Source organism: Apis laboriosa, unplaced genomic scaffold, assembly GCF_014066325.1.
Source record: "Apis laboriosa isolate Shangri-la unplaced genomic scaffold, ASM1406632v1 scaffold14686_cov152, whole genome shotgun sequence".
NCBI lineage: Eukaryota > Metazoa > Arthropoda > Insecta > Hymenoptera > Apidae > Apis > Apis laboriosa.
In genome coordinates, this window is record NW_025221692.1 from 610,116 (window position 1) to 630,927 (window position 20,812).

The 20,812-nt window shown below is 19.1% G+C and overlaps 6 protein-coding genes across 10 annotated transcripts; 3 read left to right on the forward strand and 3 right to left on the reverse strand.

Annotated features, from left to right (window-relative positions):
* Positions 1–577: 577 nt before the first annotated feature.
* On the reverse strand, positions 578–2,552 carry LOC122710349 (tetratricopeptide repeat protein 19 homolog, mitochondrial). The gene is made up of 5 exons (XM_043928141.1): positions 2,479–2,552; positions 1,704–2,146; positions 1,303–1,565; positions 892–1,199; positions 578–830 (listed from the first exon to the last, which is right to left on the reverse strand). Exons 2-5 carry the CDS (start codon positions 1,989–1,991, stop codon positions 634–636), a joined length of 1,056 nt encoding a protein of 351 aa, XP_043784076.1. The 5' UTR covers positions 1,992–2,146; positions 2,479–2,552; the 3' UTR covers positions 578–633.
* On the forward strand, positions 2,465–8,087 carry LOC122710348 (transmembrane protein 268). 5 transcript variants are annotated; one of them, XR_006345921.1, is made up of 7 exons: positions 2,465–2,571; positions 3,101–3,693; positions 3,816–4,196; positions 4,446–4,613; positions 5,976–6,171; positions 7,452–7,582; positions 7,859–7,941. XR_006345921.1 is itself a non-coding variant. In XM_043928137.1 (6 exons), the coding sequence occupies exons 2-6, from the start codon at positions 3,106–3,108 to the stop codon at positions 7,939–7,941; spliced, it is 1,416 nt and encodes a 471-aa protein (XP_043784072.1). In that variant the 5' UTR covers positions 2,465–2,571; positions 3,101–3,105; the 3' UTR covers positions 7,942–8,087. The 5 variants fall into 5 exon arrangements, 4 of the variants coding, with proteins under 4 accessions (XP_043784072.1, XP_043784074.1, XP_043784075.1 ...); XM_043928137.1 differs by lacking the exon at positions 7,452–7,582 and having other exon boundaries at positions 7,859–8,087; XM_043928139.1 differs by lacking the exon at positions 7,859–7,941 and having other exon boundaries at positions 7,452–7,716.
* Positions 7,071–9,456, reverse strand: LOC122710350. Its single transcript, XM_043928142.1, has 3 exons — positions 9,266–9,456; positions 8,875–9,080; positions 7,071–7,498 (listed from the first exon to the last, which is right to left on the reverse strand). Exons 1-2 carry the CDS (start codon positions 9,390–9,392, stop codon positions 8,875–8,877), a joined length of 333 nt encoding a protein of 110 aa, XP_043784077.1. The 5' UTR covers positions 9,393–9,456; the 3' UTR covers positions 7,071–7,498.
* Positions 9,457–10,500: 1,044 nt separating this feature from the next.
* Positions 10,501–12,200, forward strand: LOC122710381 (exodeoxyribonuclease). Its single transcript, XM_043928205.1, has 7 exons — positions 10,501–10,668; positions 10,756–11,022; positions 11,092–11,218; positions 11,331–11,474; positions 11,545–11,688; positions 11,748–11,928; positions 11,999–12,200. The coding sequence occupies exons 1-7, from the start codon at positions 10,639–10,641 to the stop codon at positions 12,114–12,116; spliced, it is 1,011 nt and encodes a 336-aa protein (XP_043784140.1). The 5' UTR covers positions 10,501–10,638; the 3' UTR covers positions 12,117–12,200.
* A 406-nt stretch (positions 12,201–12,606) lies between these two features.
* Positions 12,607–14,787, forward strand: LOC122710380 (protein-cysteine N-palmitoyltransferase Rasp). Its single transcript, XM_043928204.1, has 7 exons — positions 12,607–12,747; positions 12,836–13,017; positions 13,108–13,539; positions 13,626–13,766; positions 13,867–14,084; positions 14,194–14,528; positions 14,645–14,787. The coding sequence occupies exons 1-7, from the start codon at positions 12,624–12,626 to the stop codon at positions 14,746–14,748; spliced, it is 1,536 nt and encodes a 511-aa protein (XP_043784139.1). The 5' UTR covers positions 12,607–12,623; the 3' UTR covers positions 14,749–14,787.
* Positions 14,788–16,608: 1,821 nt separating this feature from the next.
* LOC122710389 lies at positions 16,609–20,576 on the reverse strand. The gene is made up of 6 exons (XM_043928213.1): positions 20,461–20,576; positions 19,326–19,703; positions 18,864–19,246; positions 18,662–18,773; positions 18,107–18,551; positions 16,609–18,028 (listed from the first exon to the last, which is right to left on the reverse strand). Exons 1-6 carry the CDS (start codon positions 20,507–20,509, stop codon positions 16,609–16,611), a joined length of 2,787 nt encoding a protein of 928 aa, XP_043784148.1. The 5' UTR covers positions 20,510–20,576.
* Positions 20,577–20,812: the final 236 nt, after the last annotated feature.

Sequence of the window (20,812 nt, forward strand, 5' to 3'; positions counted from 1 at the left end):
TGATTTTTAATATTACATATATTTATTTGTATAAACCATTTTGTGTTCAACTATATGAAATAATGTTTTTTTTTATAAAACTTGTCTTAAAAATTTGTTTATATTGTGAATTGATATATCTTTTATATATCTTTTATACTATATTCATACATATTCATAAATAGTTTTATATATATAAAAAAATATCATTCTATATAATTAAAAAAATCATGGTTTTAATTTCAAATAAAATATCATAAATTTTGTTTATAGTTGTATCAATTGCTATATTATAAGAAATTTTAAATTTTATTAAAAAGGAAAAGAGAAAAATCTCATAAATTTTCTAAAAGAATGGAATTTTTTAGAAGAATAAAATTTTTATATTTTAATAAATTCAATAATATATTATATATGATATAAAATTATTATTTTATCAATTATTTAAAAAAGTGTAACAAATATATCATAAATATATAATCTTATATTATAAATAAAATATATTTAATACTTTCTCATTATGTAAACTGATATATCATACAATTATATTATATATAATTACAATATATATTATATATAATTTAATATAACACACAATATTAATATATTTATAATTTAAAACAAACTTGAAATAATCATATTTAATATTTTATATTAAGATATTAAACTTTTTAATTGTTCAAAACATTTTTTAGCCTCTATTATAGTTTCATTATCATTTCTAGCTTTTGCTAAATATTCTCCTTCACTACAACTTTTTTTTGCTTCTTCATAAAGTCCTTTTGCAATAAATGTATTTCCCAAATTGACATAAACAGAACCTAATTCAATCATATCTGGTAATTTTTTTCCTAAAAATATAATTCATATATTTAAACTAATATAAAGATAATAAAATAATGTTAGTATTACCTAGTTCTGCAGCTTTAGATAAATATTGAATAGTTTGATCATATTTTTGTAACATATAACAAACGCTTCCTAAATTATTCAATAAAATAACAGTTTGTTCATTTTTTTCACCATTTATTTTTATAGATATATCATAAGCTTGAATAAAATATTCAAAGGCATTAGCATATTGTGATTGTGAAAAAAGCATAGATGCATATTTTTCCAATGTTAAACCTAATAATTGTAATATATCCTGATTTTGATTATCTTTAATCAAATGATTTTGTAAATGTTGTAAACAAAATTTATATCCATTTTCTGCTTTTCTAAATAATGGTAAAATATTTTGTATTAAATTATCAAATATATTTCATAAAGAATCTAAAAAAAATACAATTGAAAAATAAATAAAACTATATGATTGCTTACTGTGTATCTCCTATCTTATCATAAATATCAGCAATTTTAAGACTAATATGAATGACTGCTAAATCATCTTGTGGAATTCCTTTAGTTATTAATCTTTTTAAAACTGATATAAATAGATTCTCTGCTTTTTTAAAATCATTTATCTCATATGCTAAATTTGCCATTACATCATATACATAAGTTATACCATCATAATGTTGTAAAATTTGTGCTTGATTTAAAGCAACATGCAGCATTTGTTCTGCTTTTAGAAATTCTTGTTTCTATAAATATTAGAAAGAATTATTTATGTTGAAATGATATTAAAATAAAAAATTGTATTCAATACTTGATTACTTATGCAATATATTTAACTTTTATTATATTATCATCAATTATTATAATATAAAAATATATCTAACCTGAATTAATAAAATTGATCGTTTAATTGTCATTTTTAATTCTTCAATATCATCTTTTTCTTCTTTAGGTTTAAATAAATTAAATAAAAAACTAGCTGATACAATAAAAAATTTAGTTTGTGATATATTTTTCCACTGATAAGTATTATAATTTCTTTTTATTTTATTAACTTGTTGCAAATATGTCATAAACATATTTTTTTTTTGATGTAATAAACATACATTAGCAAAAACATAATTAGACTTTGTAACTATTTGAACATATTTGAATACATTTATAATTATCATTGCATTGAATTATATTTAATATAATTTCACGATAATGAAACGTAAATATTTTATAATATATCAATAATATTTCTGCATATATATTTTAATCTTAATAATGTTATGAGAAACAATTGTCTTTGACAAGTAAATATTATTCTTAATCGTATGTATACCTGTAAAAATATATTTATATCTGTAAATTACAAAATATATAAGTGAATTAATTTTAATTAATATATATATATATATATATATATATATATATATTAATATTTTATACATTATATATATATATATATATATAACTATACCAAAAATGTATATAATCTTACAAAATAATGCATATTATTATATTTATTGATATACGCAATTGTTTACTTATATACGTATTAGATATTCAAGAATGATACAAATAATGATATGTATACACATTTATGGCAAATAATCATATATACAAATATATATACATTATTATACAATATCGTTATAGTATTTTTTGCCCCACCCTTGTTTTTCGTATCGCAATGCTGCACACCTTGATTTCATGTATTACGTACCTTTTCACCTCACGGATATGAGATAGGTCATATCACGATAGGTAAGAAAGATTTAATTATATAATTTTTTTACGTATAATATATTAAATATAAATATATAATATTATCTTCGTTGTATTAATAATAAGAATTGTATATACGTAAATATTTTTATAAATTTTAATTTTCATGCATATATATATATATGGTTCGCATTTTATACGAATTTATAATTTTTATTTTGAAATTTTATAATTTTGTTATTAAAAATATTATTTAACATAATGCTTTAATTTTTTACTATACTTTCATATTTTATATATATCTATATTTTAATTCATGTTTATATTATAAAATACATCTTTATAGACACTCCCTATTTTTTTAAATCTCTATTTAATAACATTTGACATTACATTTGATAAATATATGTGTAATTAATTTAATATATATGAAATTCTTAAATAAAATCATTCCATAGATTATACATATAACAAAATATGTTTAATATTTTTGAATATATGAAATGATTTTATATGAAATGATTTTCTTTATATATATCATTTATTTGTTTTTTTATTATTTCTTTAGTGAAAATGAGTTCACAAGATACAACTGATCATGTATCAGTAGTTAATTCACCTAATATATCTTCAAGAACAAAAAATTGGGTCCAATTTGAAGATGAAGCACCTGTTAAAAATAATGATAATATAGAAGAAAAAACTAAAACAAATACACCAGCTGTAATAAAACCAGAATCAATAACAGTGAATGTTGAAAAAATTGGAAAATCTGTTGATAATTCAGATAATCAACAAATAAAAAATCATGAATATAGAGGTGCTGTGATATCAACTGAATCCGTCCAAATTAATTTAGATAGGTCAGGTTTAAGTCGTTCTATTACATCTGAAAGTCCAGAACTTAATTTACCATCTGAAATAAGAGTTTCTGATCCTAAAAGTGCTTCTTTGAAGACTATTGATCTCCGAGATATATCCAATGGCAGAAGTGTTACTAATAATATTATAAGTACATCTATTGGAAATATTAGACAAGGTTTTGCCAATGGGGATACTATAGTTACTCTTTTACCAATCAATACTAGATGGCCATGGATTACTCCAGCTAAATTTCGTCCAGAATTAGTACCAGAAGAATTAATGGCTCAAGGTTTAACGGTACATTTCCAATTGAATTTTATTTTTTTTTATAATATATTTATATATTTATATATTTTTAATATTTAAAATTATTTTTTATAAATTTTATATTCATATTTATATAAATTATATTTTTATAGCTTACAGTAGAAGATTACGTACATATAATGGAGTTGCTTGTGAATGATGTACGTTTCAATATGTATAATGTATGTTACAAAAGGATTCTTGTTCTTTGGATATTTACTGCATTTATTGTATTGCTTGGCTTATTATTTTCTGGAGTTACTGGTCTTACTTTATTTGGGCTTGGCGTTATGTGGTTAGTCCTCAATGCTGCTGCAATATTTTTTTGCATGTTCATCAAGATAAAATTGAATCATAATCTTGAAAAATGTATGGGGCAAGTGAACAAGCATTTACTTCGACATAAAATATTGCTTGGATTGGATGATAGAGGAAAGATTTCATGTCACAAAGTCAATCTTTGCTTCATATACTTTGATACTACAGATTGCATTGTAAGTGTCATTGAATATGTATTTAATTTAAACACTTAGAGCTTAATGTAATTGAGTTTGTACAAAAAAAAAAATTTCTTTTAATTGAAATTAAAAATTTTTTGAAAATTTTTGTATTTTATTATATATTATTTTATATATAATATATTATTTTATATATATTTACTAATAATATATTCAAAATTTAATCAATATATAATATATTTGAATATAATTAATATATTTAAGACTTAATTTGTTTTATAATAGAAAAAATTACAAGAAATTATAGAACGAGAAGAACGCGAAGGAAGAATAATAGGAGAAGATGGAAATTCTGAAATGCGTCGAAAAAGGGAGTTACAACAGCGAATGGATATAGATGATAGTGATATTGTAATACAAGGCAATACAACTACTAGAATTTCTCGCAAACAGGTACATAATTTTTATTTTAAATAATTATTTTATAAAAATTAAATTTATTAATTATCTTGAATTTTTTATATTTACAAAATTTTAATAATATATATATTATAAAAACATTATTTATATATATCGTAAAAATATATATTTTTTTTCCTTTTTTTTTGTGAACTTCACAATATATTATTTTTTGTATAATAAATTAAAAACTGTTAGGGTAAAAGTGAACAAGTATTCTGCCGCTATGTACAACGTTGGGCAAAGGATTATTTACGTCGACGATTGGATTGGACAGTAGATGAGGAAGGTGGAAATCCTTCTTCACCTCGTCATTTAGCATCAGCTTTATGTCCGTGTCAATATATAGAAGAATGGTTACGTAATAAACCTCATGTTCAAGGCAGAGATTTCTGTCCTAGCTGGAGTAGTTTTCTTAAAGATAGAGGCATTTAAAACAATATTATTTAATATACATATAAACTAACAAATAAAAATATATAACAAAATTAAAATCAGTATTGTTTAAAGCAATATTGATAAATTTAAAAAGAAACTTTTTAACTTATACAAGTTATTTTAATATCAATAAAAATTTATTTAGAAATTTATTTTTTTGAAAAATTAAATGAAAGATACATTAAAAATCAAAGAATTTAAATAGATTTAATTATTTGTTAATAATATGAGTGATATTATTAAAAATAGATGAATAATCAAAATTTGTTTTATTAAAAATTAATAAAACAAAATTAAATTATGAAATATGAAAAGTACTTATAATGTACTTAATTATATAAGATTTTTATTTGTAATAATTGCAATTAAATTTCTAAATAATATTAATATATGAAACATTTTTTAGAGTTATTTTTTGGTGATATGGATTATTATACTTGACTATAATTAATACTATTTTTATTACATTATTTGTTAATTAATATATTATTAAATATTTAGAATTCAAATTAATATTTGTATAAATCTTGTATAATTACACATATGTGTATGTATTACAAGCTTTATTTTTAATATTGCATATAATTGTACATAATATTTGGATATCATATAATTCAGAATAATTAATTTGATGTAGAAAAATGTAGTTTATATATAGAAAATATTTTTGTAAAATGGTGAATATGAATAGTGAATAATGGCGAATAACAAATTTTTTTAAACAAAAAATGGTAAAAATTTCTGTTAAAAAAAAAATTTTGTAATCTGTTATGTCTTTATGTTTAATTACATATTTTATATATAACAGATTTTTCAAGTTTTATAAATAAGTTATATACATTATTATTAATGTATATAAAAACAGATTTAGGCTACTTCAGCTCTAGGTTTCTGAATGATGATGGTATGTGTTGACAGGAACGGGCGGAGTTGCTGTTGCTGAGGTATGCATCTCGATGGGCACATCACTTTGTGCGCCGCAGACTTGATCTGGTTATAGACTCACAGGAACGTAATAGAGACATCGCGGGTTTATCTGTTCCACCACGTCATTGTGTCTCCGCCCGTTGTCCTTGTCAATTCATTGAGGACCATCTTAAGTACAAGCCTAGAGGCAAGTTAATATTTCGTACCTTTTTTTTGATGCCGAATTTTGATAGTAAATAACTAAAATTAATTACTTGATAATTATGATATAATCATAATTCAAAATAATTAAAGCAATCAATTATATGTTCCTAGAATCTATGTTTGTTATAAATATATGAAAACATATGAAAAATTTATATCATAAATCATGTGAAAAAATAGCAAATTGACATTAATTATTAATATAAATAGTTGAATTACAAACAACTACAAATAATATATTAAAAATATGCAAAAAAATTTGATATTATTTTTTATTGCGATATAAAATTACTAAAAGTTTTATTCAAATATTTATATTATATAAATTGTTTTTATTATATTAATTGTTTGATAATAGTAGTATTTTAATGTGATCTATATTTTATATATCATCAAAATTTACATGTAATATCAAATATTTTGTAATTTTCATTTATTCCATTTTATTTTTGAGTAATACAAATAATATTCACCATTTTATAATGGCATATTATGTTAAACATAAAAAAATAATAATAGAGATAAATATCTGAAAAAAAAAAAAAGTATAATCATTCCATTATATTATTATTATTCTTCATAAATCGAATTTTATTTTAAAATTCATAAAACATTTGATACATGCTTTTATAACAATTACACAATGAATTTTATAAAAATGATATATATACGTATATATATTATATACGTAATAGTATATAATTTTTCAATAGTAATATTGAAAAATTATGTATATACAAATTATGTTATATAGTTAAATTTTAATATTATAGATGAATTTTATATTTTTGGTTTTAAAAAAAATAATTCCAGTATTCATTTAAGTTAAGACAATTTATTTAATTGTTAAAATGATATTAATTGATCGCAATTTGAAATAATTGCGAATACTTGATCGTTATTAATGTTATAAAAAAACATACAACAATTAATCTAAATATATATCTGAATTCCGTCCTAATTGAACATATCATATTATGTAAAAAGTATAATTAATATATTGTATACTTTTATATTCCGTTTGAAAATACTTAATCTGTAAATGAACAGAATTATTCTACTTTTATATAAAACAAATGTAAAGCACTTTTATATTATTGTTACAAATGTTATAAATAAAGATCAACACATAATATATGTTTTTTTGGTGGAGGTACAATTGTATTTCTGTAAAGAACCTTTTCATTTATGTAGATTAACTAGTTCATAGAAATCTTTTGCTAAGTCTGATATACCTTATGTGTATATTTTTCTAAAACATAGGTATTTGTCACTAACCACTGACTAATCCAGGGATTACTTGCATGCAGCTGGAAAAAAGGCAATACATTTTGATATTTCATTTCAATCACATTTTGTGAACACATGAAAATCATTTACTATGTAATATAATTGTAAGTATATATATTAAACTTTTATTTTACGATGTATTTTAAAGCAAACATGATATACATGATACTATCTATATATAGTATACTATAAATATGTTATATACTAGTAGATAATTGCTTCATATGTTTTTTATACATTATTTACATTATAATAATAAAAAATAATGATATAATGAAAAATTTGCTTAATAAATTTTTAATTATTAAATATTCATATATAATATCTTAAGTTGTTTAATTGAAAACATTAATTTAAAATTTTGTACATAATTTTTTCAGGATATCCATCAGGCTTTACATGGTGTGCTTATCTTAATGATCCATTAGTTAAATATGATATTACAATAGGCATTCCTAATTAATAATATCAATAATTGAATGATTGCACAATACTTAAGACATTTTGAAAAAAAATAGTTGTAAATTTTAATAATAGATATTATTTTATATTTTGAACTATTTTTAGTATACAATCTGAGAAAAATTTATATCAAATTAATCTTTAAGTTCTAAATCAAAATATTTATAAAATTATTATATATTAAATTATACTTGTATATATTATATTTTTATTATATTTATATATTTTTATATTATGAATTCTTTTAAATAATAAAAGGAAAGAAATAAATCATTTAAAAAAAAAAGTTGAAATAATATAATAATGTAATAAAAGTTGTAATAGTTTTTTGATATAAAATTTTCATTATAAAGTACATATTCAAATATTTATAAATTTTTGAAATATAAAACTTTCAAATTAAAATAAAAATTAATAAAATTTATATTCAAAATTGATTATCAAATGTATTATTATAAATGCCTCTTAACTATTATTACAACAATCTTATTTAACATAAAAATTATAAAAAGTTGCAAAAATTATAAAAAAATTATAAGATTAATTTAAAAAATATCACAATTATATTATTATTATAAACTATATTATATAATATGTATTATATTAAAATGTGAATATGTGAATATTAAATTTATATTAAATATAAAAATTATTGTATATACATAAATTATATATGTATAGAAATAACATCAGAGAATGATTATTATAAGATTTATTTTTATAAAGTTTTTAAATTATACTTGTATATATTATATTAGCATTAATATTTTGTATAAAAAATATTATCTATATGCATATAATAAAATATTTAATTATAAGTAAAATTGTTTTATATTATTAATTAATATATGAAGATAAGAAAAATTCTACATTAAAATTTTTTTATAAAAGAAATTAACCAAATAATTTCGATATTATTTGCAAATATAAATACTTATGTTATTAATGCAGCTTGTGCTTGTTCTTTAATATTATCTGCAAGTCTTTTTATTTCTTCATTATTAGTTTTAAGTTGTTGTTCTTTGCCTTCAAGAGTAGTTTCCAAATATTTTAACTGTTGTTTTATGTGTAAATACATTTTTACTTTCTGATATGTATCGGAAGTATTTGCGTTCATTAAATTTTCTCCAGAAATTTCATCTGAAAAAAATTTATATTTTTATATAAATTAATAAATTGTAAAATAAATTATAATATAGAATTTGAAATTGGTCACAAAATGAGGTTAACTAAATTTAATTTAAGCTTAAAATAAGGTTATGATTTAAAATATTATATTTTTTTTTTTTCTTAATATTAGTTATAATAAAGACAAAAAATAATACCTTTACGAATTATTTTAAATGCTATGTCATCTATAGAAGAATTATTAAGATCTTCTAACATATGTTCAGAATTTGGAATACGAGGTCTTGGTGGTAAATTATTCTTTTTATTACTAAACATGTTCATATAATATATATTCGTTTTACTTTTTTTATTTTAAATATTTGTAGATTACTTTTTTATACATGTATATATATATCTATATATATATATATATATACATATATATATATATAATAGTCATATACTTATTAATAAAGAAATTTAAACTAAATCACATAAATTACATATTTATTGATTTTTAAAATTAGAATATTCTATTTAATAATAACATATCGTTCTCTTTTTATTGAATTTAAAATTCTATAACTTACAGAAGTTTATATTTTGAATATAAAATATAAAAAAATAATTATCGAGATCAATATTTTTGAATCTTTACTTTTTTTTAGAATTTAATTTGACTATAAAATATTGTTGTACCATTATGAAGTGAAGTTAGGTATAAAAAAAAGTATAAAAAATATTCATTTTATTTTTATTCAAAATTGCATTCATGCTTCTATAAAAGGAATGTATTTTTTGAGTTATTTTATTATCTGATTGATTTATTTTTTTAAAATAAAATTTTTTTCTCAAATCAAATAATATATATTAAATCATTAATATAAATCATAAAATGGAAATTATTTCAAATAAGAATTTATTAAATTTTGGAATCATTCATATTAATAAAAATTTATATTATATTTAAAATTAATTATGGTATTAATTTTAATAAAAATTTCATAAAATTTTTTTATAAGCAAATTTAATTATTATTTCTTCTAATTATTATTTCTAATTATTATTTTATATTTTATTATTAAGTATATAAATTTTATATTATATACATTTATTATAAATTTGTTTTGAATAAATATTTTGCAATTTTATTTATAAATTATTAAATTTAATATAAATTTATTTTGATATTATTTTGATATTTATAGTATATATAGTAAATTTATTTATTTTAATTTAATATATAAATAATATTAATTTTATAATAAAATTTATAATAAAAGAATAAAAATATACATGATTTAAAACTAAAATATCTATCTTCCTAAATGTTATGTACATTTATATTTATATATTTATATATCTTTTTTTAGTTTATCCATGAATTAAACTGTCAATTGAATTAAATTTCATGATATCGCGCAGTTTTCAAAATTTCTTGAAGCTCATGCCGGTAAACATTCTTTTCAATTTTTCATATATATTTACAAATTACATAAAACAAAATAAAAGAAGTTATTTTTACATTATTATTATTACTACCATAGTATTGATAATTTTTTAGTATTTTGTGTACACAAACGCAATCATGCCGCCAAAACGAAGCCGAGTTTTAAAGGTTAGATTAATATATAATAGAATATATTCATTTTATTACAAATTAAAGATAATTTATAAAAAATATTTTAATTTTATTTTCAATTAGTCAGACTCTACGGAAATTAAAAATAAAAATAAAAATAAAATATCAAAAATAGAAGAAACGCCAAATAAAAGATCTAAACGCAATACAGATCATACTGAAGAACCCTCAGCAAAGCGTGCTAAAATAGATGTAAAATCAATTATAAATAAAACAGATACAGACTTGAATGAAATTAATTTCGATTGTTTAAAATTAAACGCAACAGGAAATAAATATAATTTAAAAATATCTAGTTGGAATGTTTCTGGCATAAGAGCAGTAATAAAAGTATGAAAAATCATTATTGTATTTTATGTGAAAAAAATTTTATATTATATTACTATTATGTTCATTTAGAAAAATGGAATAAAATATATTGCAAAGGAAGATGCAGACATAGTTGCATTGCAAGAGACTAAATGCGATTCCAATAAATTACCTGAAGAAATTAGATTAAATGGATATCATTATTATTTTCTTGAGAGTATATTAAAAATATTTATAATTAGAAAATAATTATAAATAGAAATATTTATAATTAATTATAAATTTTTATTTACAATTATATTTTATATTTATATTTTTATTAAAAATAGGTAAAAAATCTGGATATTGTGGTGTTGCATTATTCACAAAAGAAAAACCAATTGATGTAAAATATGGTTTAAGTAATTCTGAATTTGATAATGAAGGTAGATTAATCACTGCAGAATATCCAAATTTCTATTTAATTAATGTTTGTAAGTTCTTTAGATTTTATATGAATATAAATCTATGTATAGTTTTATATTATATTTTTTAATTATGCAGATGTTCCTAATGCTGGTCAAAAATTAGTAACATTACCAAAAAGATTAAAATGGAATGAAATTTTTAAAACATATGTAAGAAATCTAGATGAGAAAAAACCTGTTATTATTTGTGGTGATATGAATGTTGCTCACAAAGAAATAGGTAAAAATTTATTTAATTAATTTATAAAATTATGTAAATTAATTTTCTAATCTATTTAGATCTCAGAAATCCAAAAACAAATACAAAAAATGCTGGATTTACTAAAGAAGAACGAGATGGTATGACAGATTTCTTAGCAACGGGATTTGTGGATATATTTAGAGCTTTATATCCTGATAAAACAGATGCATACACATTTTGGTCATATTTTGCTAATGCACGTAGTAAAAATATAGGATGGTGAGTATGTAAAAAAATTTTTATTAACATTTTAAAATTATTTTATTATTTTTAATTTTCTTTTATACAGGAGATTGGATTATTTTTTAGTATCAGAACGAATTAAGGATAATGTTTGTGATAATGTTATAAGAGATAAAGTATATGGCAGTGATCATTGTCCTATTGTACTTTATATCAACATATAATGAAAAATGGAATATTTTATAATTAAATTATATGTAATTGTGTATTTAAATAATTTACTAACTTTGATGTATTTAACATATTTATCTTATCTTTTAAAAATAAAACTTGATCAAAAAAAAAAAAAATCTATGATTTGTTGATATAAATAAATTTATGAAAAATAAATATTTACAAATCTTATTTATTTTTTTTACATTATGTTAAATGTAAAATTATGTTTGAATAAATTCAAAATATTAATTTATTATAAATTTGTCATATTTATATTATATTTTTTTTGAGTTCTAACCTACATATTTTAAAGTATTTGATCTTTAGTATTTATCAGTATTTAGTTTTGATCATAGTATTTCATCTTTATTACATAAAAGTATAAAACTTACGATATTTGAACATAAGATTTAAAAAAAAATGCGTAATATAATGTATTCGAATTCTGTATTTTCGAATATATCTATGAAATAAAGATAATTGTAATAAAGATAAAGCGGTAAATTTAATTTTAAATGAAAATGACATCCATAACAGGCAATGACATCAAATTATATAAATATGAAAGTTTCTTGTACTTTTTATTGTGGACGAGTGCAGTATTATATTCTATTTATAATGTATTTTTAATTAATACTTGTAAGAATTTAAACATATATTTTATATATGTATAAATTTTTTATATATAATAAATTGTTTATATTATAAAATTATATATTATTTTTAGATTTTATTAATTATGATGATTCATATGGTGATTTTGCACCAGGATGGAAATGGATTGGAAGGAAACAAGATATTTCTGATCAAGAATGGAGAATATGGATACCATTAATAATAAGATTAATACCTTGGTTATTTCTTCATCATTTTATTAGTCGGATTGTTAAGATTACATCAAATTTTGTGGTTTGATATTTTTTTATCTTTCTTTCTTATTTTATAATTCATCTTTTTAATTAATAATTTAATTTGATGAATAACAATATATTTTTTCAGCTATTGTGTTGTTGGTACATCTTTATATCCATGTTATTTTTGTATTTTTATATTGGAATATTAGGCATGTTATGTGCATTAATGCAACCAAGTATATTATATATTTTAACATATAAACGTAGCACATATACTATATGGATAATAAATATATTATTTTTATTTATAATACATTTTTTAAAAATTCCGAATGGTTTCTTTCAAAATATATTTAAATTTAATGATGAAGAACATTATATTTTAACTCTTATAATGTGTTGGATTCAATTAAGAAGTATCAGCTATTGTATAGATAATATCAAATCACATTTAGAAAATAATTATGATAATATGCTTTTCTTTGTACAAAATTTTCTATATAAATTAGCATATTGTTTATATTTGCCTACATTATCCTTAGGACCATTAATTTTGTATCATGAATTCATTAATTCTGTATGTATAATATTTTATTTAAAATATATATTTATTTAATTATTATTATAATAACAAATAAAAAATATATTTTTATATTTTTGCAGGTAATAGAAACATCTCAATTTTTGAAACTTGCAAATTTTGGAAATTTTATTTTTAATTTAATTAGATATATTTTCTGGATATTTTTTGCTAACTTTTTCTTACATTTTCTTTATTTTAATGCAATACAGTATCACCCAGAGGTAATTTTCCTTTTTTATGTAATATCAAAATTTATTATAATATTATTATTAATTTTATTAAAATGAATAAAAATTTATTTTTTTTTTATATTAATATTAGATTGTTAAAAGTTTAAATCCATGGGCTTTATATGGATTAGGATATTGCATGGGACAATTTTTTTTAATTAAATATGTTGTAGTATATGGACTTAATCATACTTTATGTGCAATAGATAATGTAAGAGCCCCTCCACAACCTAAATGTGTAGCAAGAATTCATTTATATTCTGATATGTGGAAATATTTTGATCAAGGTTTATATAAATTTCTTATAAGGTATGATAAAATATATAAATATTTGATTAATATTAATTATTATTAATTTAATTTTAATTATTATTAAAATATACTTAATTAAAAATTTTAAAAACAATATATTTTTCAGATACATTTATGTACCTTTATTAAGATTAAATTTCAGCAAATTAATTGCTTCTTTTTTATGTTTTACATTTATTTTCATATGGCATGGAATGCAAACAAACATTTTTATTTGGGCATTCTTAAATTTTATAGGATTAAATATTGAAAGTTTAATTAAATTGGCTGAAAAAAAAAAATATTATTCAAATGTACAAAAAAAATATCTATCACAAGCAAATTTCAGACGTTTCAATTGTATTTTAACAAGCCCATTATTAGCCATGTCAGTAATATCCAATTTTTATTTTTTTGTTGGAGAAGAAATTGGAAATATTTACATCTATAGAATATTATATGGTATTTGTACTTAATAATTATTTAAAAAATTATTTAAATGTAAACAAATTTATTACACATTTTTTATGAAATTTAGAAACGTTTATTTTAAATTTTTATACAATTTTTCTTTACAGATACATGGTACAGTAAATTCATTTTACTGTTCTTTCTTTATTGCTGTTGTCAAGTCTCTATAGATATAAAAAATTGGGAATTACGAAAATATTCAAAACTATAAAACACTAGAAATTCCACACTATTATACAAAATATTTTAAAAAATTGTTCATAATTACATTATCAAATAATTTTTAAACATTTTATTATTTTAAGTACAAAATGAATATAAAAATACAATATATAACTAAAATTATTTTTTTTCATATTAATATTTATTACAAATGATAATAAAAAATTAGTATAAACATATGAATATTTTTTTAATAATTAGTATTTGTTTTACGTTTATTATTTTATATTTATTTTATACTATTAATATTTAACTTTATAGTACATACAAGGCACATTATATCTCACAATATATTTTTTGTGAAAATAATTTCTTAACTCTTCATTTTTATATTTTATACAATATTTAATCAATTTATTTGTATACATATTTCTATGCAGATACAATAAATGCTTTTATTTTGTTCATCTATTTTAAACATTTATATTTTTATTTTTAAATATTTATTTTAAGTTTTATATTTTAATGTTTTTTTTGAAAATATTTTTATAATTATAATAGTAAATATATGTATTAAAATATATTTTCGTTAGAGGATTTTAGTTGTACTTCATCATTAGAAAAACATATTATACAGATCTTTTTATATTTGTAATATTAAGTTTTAAGTAGTACAAAATCTGAAATTATTGTTTAAAAATATTAATATTGATATAATTTATTTATTTATATCCATTATTGTTTTATCAAAAGATAATGTTTTGAGTTTTCAATATGTATATTTCATATATAATTTATAAATACATTTTTAGAATTTATATTTTTAAAATAGAATATTATAATATAAATTATTACCTAAAATCTGCATATTTAATATTTTATATTATTTTTTGAATCATTAATATTAATTCTATAAAATAATATCTATTAATTATTTATTTTATATATTTTTGTAAGAAACCATTGAAAATATAATAAATTTTTATGGAAGACATTTTTGAGCTTCTATATTTTAAGAAATAAAAATATTTCAAAACATTAAAAAAAAAGTATTAAAATTGTTTATTTACTATAAATTGCAATAAATTTTGACAAAAAATCTGTATGTATATATAAAAAAGAAAGTACAAAATAAAAACAGATAATATATTCTATATAAATTGTAAAATAAATATAAAATATAATAAATGTTTTTGCAACTCAACTGTACAAAATATATAAGAATTCAAAAAATAATTATATCACTGAAATTAAAAATTTTTTTTTTTAAGCAAATTATGAATTTGTACTACATTTTCCAATATTTGGCACAGAAAAAAATATTATTGCTATTAAGTAAGTATATTTTATATTTATATATTTAAGTAGTATAATTTTATATAATTAATTTGTTAATATATACATACAAAATTATCATAAATTTAATAAAGATTAGTTTTTTTTTATAATATCTGGAATGTCTAAATAAAGATTTAACATAATTTTTGAAAATATTAGGTAATATTTTAAATAATTTTTAAAAATAAATTTTTTTCATTTAAAAATAAATGCATTTTTATTTACTTTTTAAAGTTTTATATAGTTATTATATATCAAAGCTATATTAATACTGTGTATTTCACACGATCAAAATATTTAAAAATATTTTATTAAATTTATTTTTTTTTTTAAGTATTATTTTCATATACATTATATAAAATTAATAATTCTACATTTTTTTTTCTAACAATATTTACATAACCAAAAACTCAAAGCATTATTTTAGTAGTATATTTATACTACAAATGTATTTTTATTAATGCTATTACTATAAGTATATTATAAAAGTATAATTATTTTTTCTATAAAAATGTTAAAAATCTTTTTATTTATTTTCAATTTAATTTAGAAAAAACTCGTTATTTAAACATTACTTACTTTCATCAAATATTTGTTTTTTAATTTCATTATCGGCAGTGTTATTTTGATCAATTTTAAAAATATTATTTTGTAATGCATTATTAGCTAATAATAAAATTGTATTTTGATTTTCATTTTCCTTTACATTAATACCTTGCATATGTTTATTTAAAAATGTAAATTTTTTACTTTTATTTAATTGTATTTTTGATTGAATTTGTGGAAATATATTTATGCATTTATTTTGAACTATTATACTAGTTAAGGGTTCATTATGAATATATAAATGTTCAGCTTGGTTAAAAAACTTTTTATCTTTTTCAAAAGAATAATTTGAAGATGTAATCATTCGATTCTTTATTAAATTTGATATAATTGCTTGATAGTTATTTAATTTTTTATTTTCTTGTAATAAACAATCTCCATTTTGTTTTATTAAAGTATCTGTAAATATTGATATCGTATTATCAGTAACTTGATTAATTTCTTGCAAATTATTTAAATTTATGAAGTTTTCCGATACAATACTCTCATGGTTTTCCATTTCAGGAAAAGATTTAAGAGTCATATTATCATCATTTTCTTTCTCATATTTTATATCTTCTTGAGTAAGAACTATGTGTTTATTGCTATCTTTGTTTTTTGTTTTAATATGTGTATTTACTTGTATTAATTTCATTTGTTGTTCACTTGCAAAGTTAGATTCATTATTAAAATAATTTTCATTAATTATATGTATGGGATTTTTAATTTGATGTTCTGAAAATTTAAATTTTTTTTGAAATTCTAAACTGTTCTCATTTTGTATATCATTAACTAAATTGCTATATTCTAATTTAATATATGATGGTGTTTCATCTATATTGTGATAAATTATTTCAGGTTGATCTGATTCAACATTATCATGATATATAATTTGATTGCTTCCATCTTTAATTATCTCTAATTTAATATAAGAAGTACTTTGCATTTGTGATAATTTATCTTGTACTTTATTTGTATATTCATCTGGTAAATCATTTTCATCTTTATTAAAAACTCTATCTTTTATAGATAATTCAGTCTCTATAGATTCAGTCTTATTTAAATGAGGTTCTGAACAAACCTCATAAGTTTCAAAACAATTTTTAATAATTTGTATTGTATCACTCGATTTCCAATTCTTATTGCTAATAGTAGTATCATTATTTATACTATATTCTTCATTTGCAATATCTTGCAGTTGATTATTATTATTTTGACAATGCATGATTTTTGTTGCAATTATATCCTCATTTATTATTTGATCTTTATTTGTATTTTTTTTTTTTCTATTAGTCCGAACTTTTTGAAAATCTTCTTCTGAAAGATATAACAATTCTCCGGTTGTTGTTAAAACTTTTCCATGTCTAGTTTTCAAATGACGTTTGTAAGTATTTCTTGTTTTAAATCTAATTAATATGAAAATATTTTTTTAAAAAATATGTAATAACACATTATTATATATAATAAAAAATCAGATAACTCACCGTTGTCCACAATCATCACATCCAAATGGTGCTTCTCCAGTATGTCTACGTCGGTGTTCTCTAAAATGCGATGGGTGTCTAAATTTCTTTCCACAATCTGCGCATGTAAATCGCGTTTGATTTTGATGAATTAACATGTGATATTTTAAGCTATGTCTTCTTGTAAAAACTGCTCTACAGATACGACATTCATATGGCTTTATTCCAGCATGACTACGATAATGAGATACTAAAGTTGTAGGTGCTGTAAAACTTCGAGGAGGATTACAAATCCGACATTCGAGATTATTTCCAGTTGGATTTCCTTTTTTTTTGATACGATCCATAAAAGCTAATGCCATTTCTCTTTCTTCTTTACTAGTACCTATAAATTTTGCTTTTCCTTTAGGTTTACTAGTTATAATCTCTGTGCCTTTGTTATCATTTTCAGATGACCATGATATTTCTAAAAATAAATCATGTTTATTACATGTATGTATGTGTGTATATATATATATATATATATATATATATATATATATAATTATACAAAGTAAAAATATCTTACATATTTACCTGGTAAATAGATAGTTTCAGATTTTTGATTAATTTTTTCTGAAAATCTTTTATTAATACATGGATATTCTTTCATATGAACATTATCAGTACCAACAATCATAAATACAATCTAATAAAAAACAATAATTAAAATTTATAAATTTTATGTATTATCTATATATTTTATCTGTTGTACATTTTATTTGTTATTTATACTTACATTTTCATCTGTTGTATTTTCAAGAGAATTATTAAAAAGTGATGTTTCTTTCTTGTTAGGAATTTCATCTTTTAAACGTTCAAAATAACTATGATCTCCAAAAACTTTAAAATCTATTTTTTCTGTATCTTTTTGTTCAGGATTATTTATTCTTTTAGAATTTTCCATTTTTTCAACATTTTTATTTTTATCTAATTCTTTAAAAGTAGAATCATTTAATAGAATATTTCTTAAATAATTAGTTGATTTTTCTGTAATAATATTTTTATTCTCCTTATTTAATGTTTCTTGTGGTTTTCGTGATTGTTGTAATCTGCTTTTCTTGTTTTGGGGATTTGTTTTGTAATTTTTATAACTTACTGATCTTGCAGTAAAGTTTTTATCTATAAAGTATATAAGTTTTATTAATTTATAATATTTCTTAACTTGTAAAAATACATAAATATTATATTGCTAACTTACAAGCTTCTTTATTAGTTTTTAAATATTCTAAATGTTCTGCTAAATGTGCTTTAATAGACATTCTTGCTCTACCTTCACTTGCAAAACTAGTATATTTTTGTCCACATCCAACGACAAGAGCACATGTATATGAATATTGTCTTTTCAATTCATCACTTGTGAAAATAGAAAATTGTTTAACTAATTGTGATGCAGGCATAGATAAAAGCTGTGGCACATTAAAAGATAATTCATGATTTTTTCTTTTTATGTAATCTGGTTTTGACTTGCATTGAGATGATACTAATGATTTACTACGTTTTTTTTCTGAATGTAATGTTTGAGATGCAACTTCTGCAAGCATATCTAATAATGCAGCTGGGCTATCATTTCCCACACCTAAAATGATCATTATTGTATATCATCATTAAAAATAAAATAATTATATTTTATATGATATTTTTAAAAAATTTCATTCAATTTTTATATTTGTGTTTTCATAAAAAATTAATTTATGAATTATATTTTTCATAATTAAAATTTATATAATATAAATAATATGGATATAAAATTAGTTTATAGATTAAAAATTTTGATAAAAAATAAATAAGTTATTAAATTTAGATTATTTATTAACAATAAATAATTTTACAAATTTTAAAACATAAATAAATATGAAAACTTATATATTATAATAATAACAACTTATATATTATAATAATAAATATTCAATTTTTTATTAATTATTTATTTTTTTTTAAGAAATTTAATTGATATATTTCTGTTTAATTTACTATGTTGAATATTAAAATTTCTTCAATAATAATAAATATGTTATTATTTTTATTAAAATTATGACATATGACAGTACTTCGTAAGAACATTATTTAATTTTAATATTTCACAAAAATAGTAAACAAAAATGTACAGCTTTAATATGAAAAATATTTAAATATTATTAAAAAAATAATTTTTTTTTTTATATATAAAAATTAAATTTGTTTTTCAAGCGTCATTCTAGCAGACGCCATAAGGACGCCCAGCAGACGGTTTTTCAATTCATCTTTATTATTTCTTAATAAAATATGTATAATTTTTATTTATATTACTACATTCAAAAAATGAGAATTTCAATTTAAAATGAATAAATAAGTACCTTCGTTATATGAATTAGAAGCATATTCATAATTTGTTTTGGTGTTCATTATGGCATTCGTATTCGCGGCGTACCTTCATTCCACTGCCTTCTGTGCACAACAGGTTCCTTTTGTTGCTTCCTTGTTTGCTTCCTTTCTTGTCAATCTTAAGAACAGTATTGCCAATCTGTAAAACGAAGATTTTGCATGTACATTTAAATAAAAGCTTTTATTTATTTATATGCAATTTTTAATATATTTTTTAAAATAATTTTTATATTTTGTATGTAATAAATAATAATAATATACAAATGCAAAATTTCTATTTTATTAATTATTTATAATTAAATACATATAATATATAGTATTATT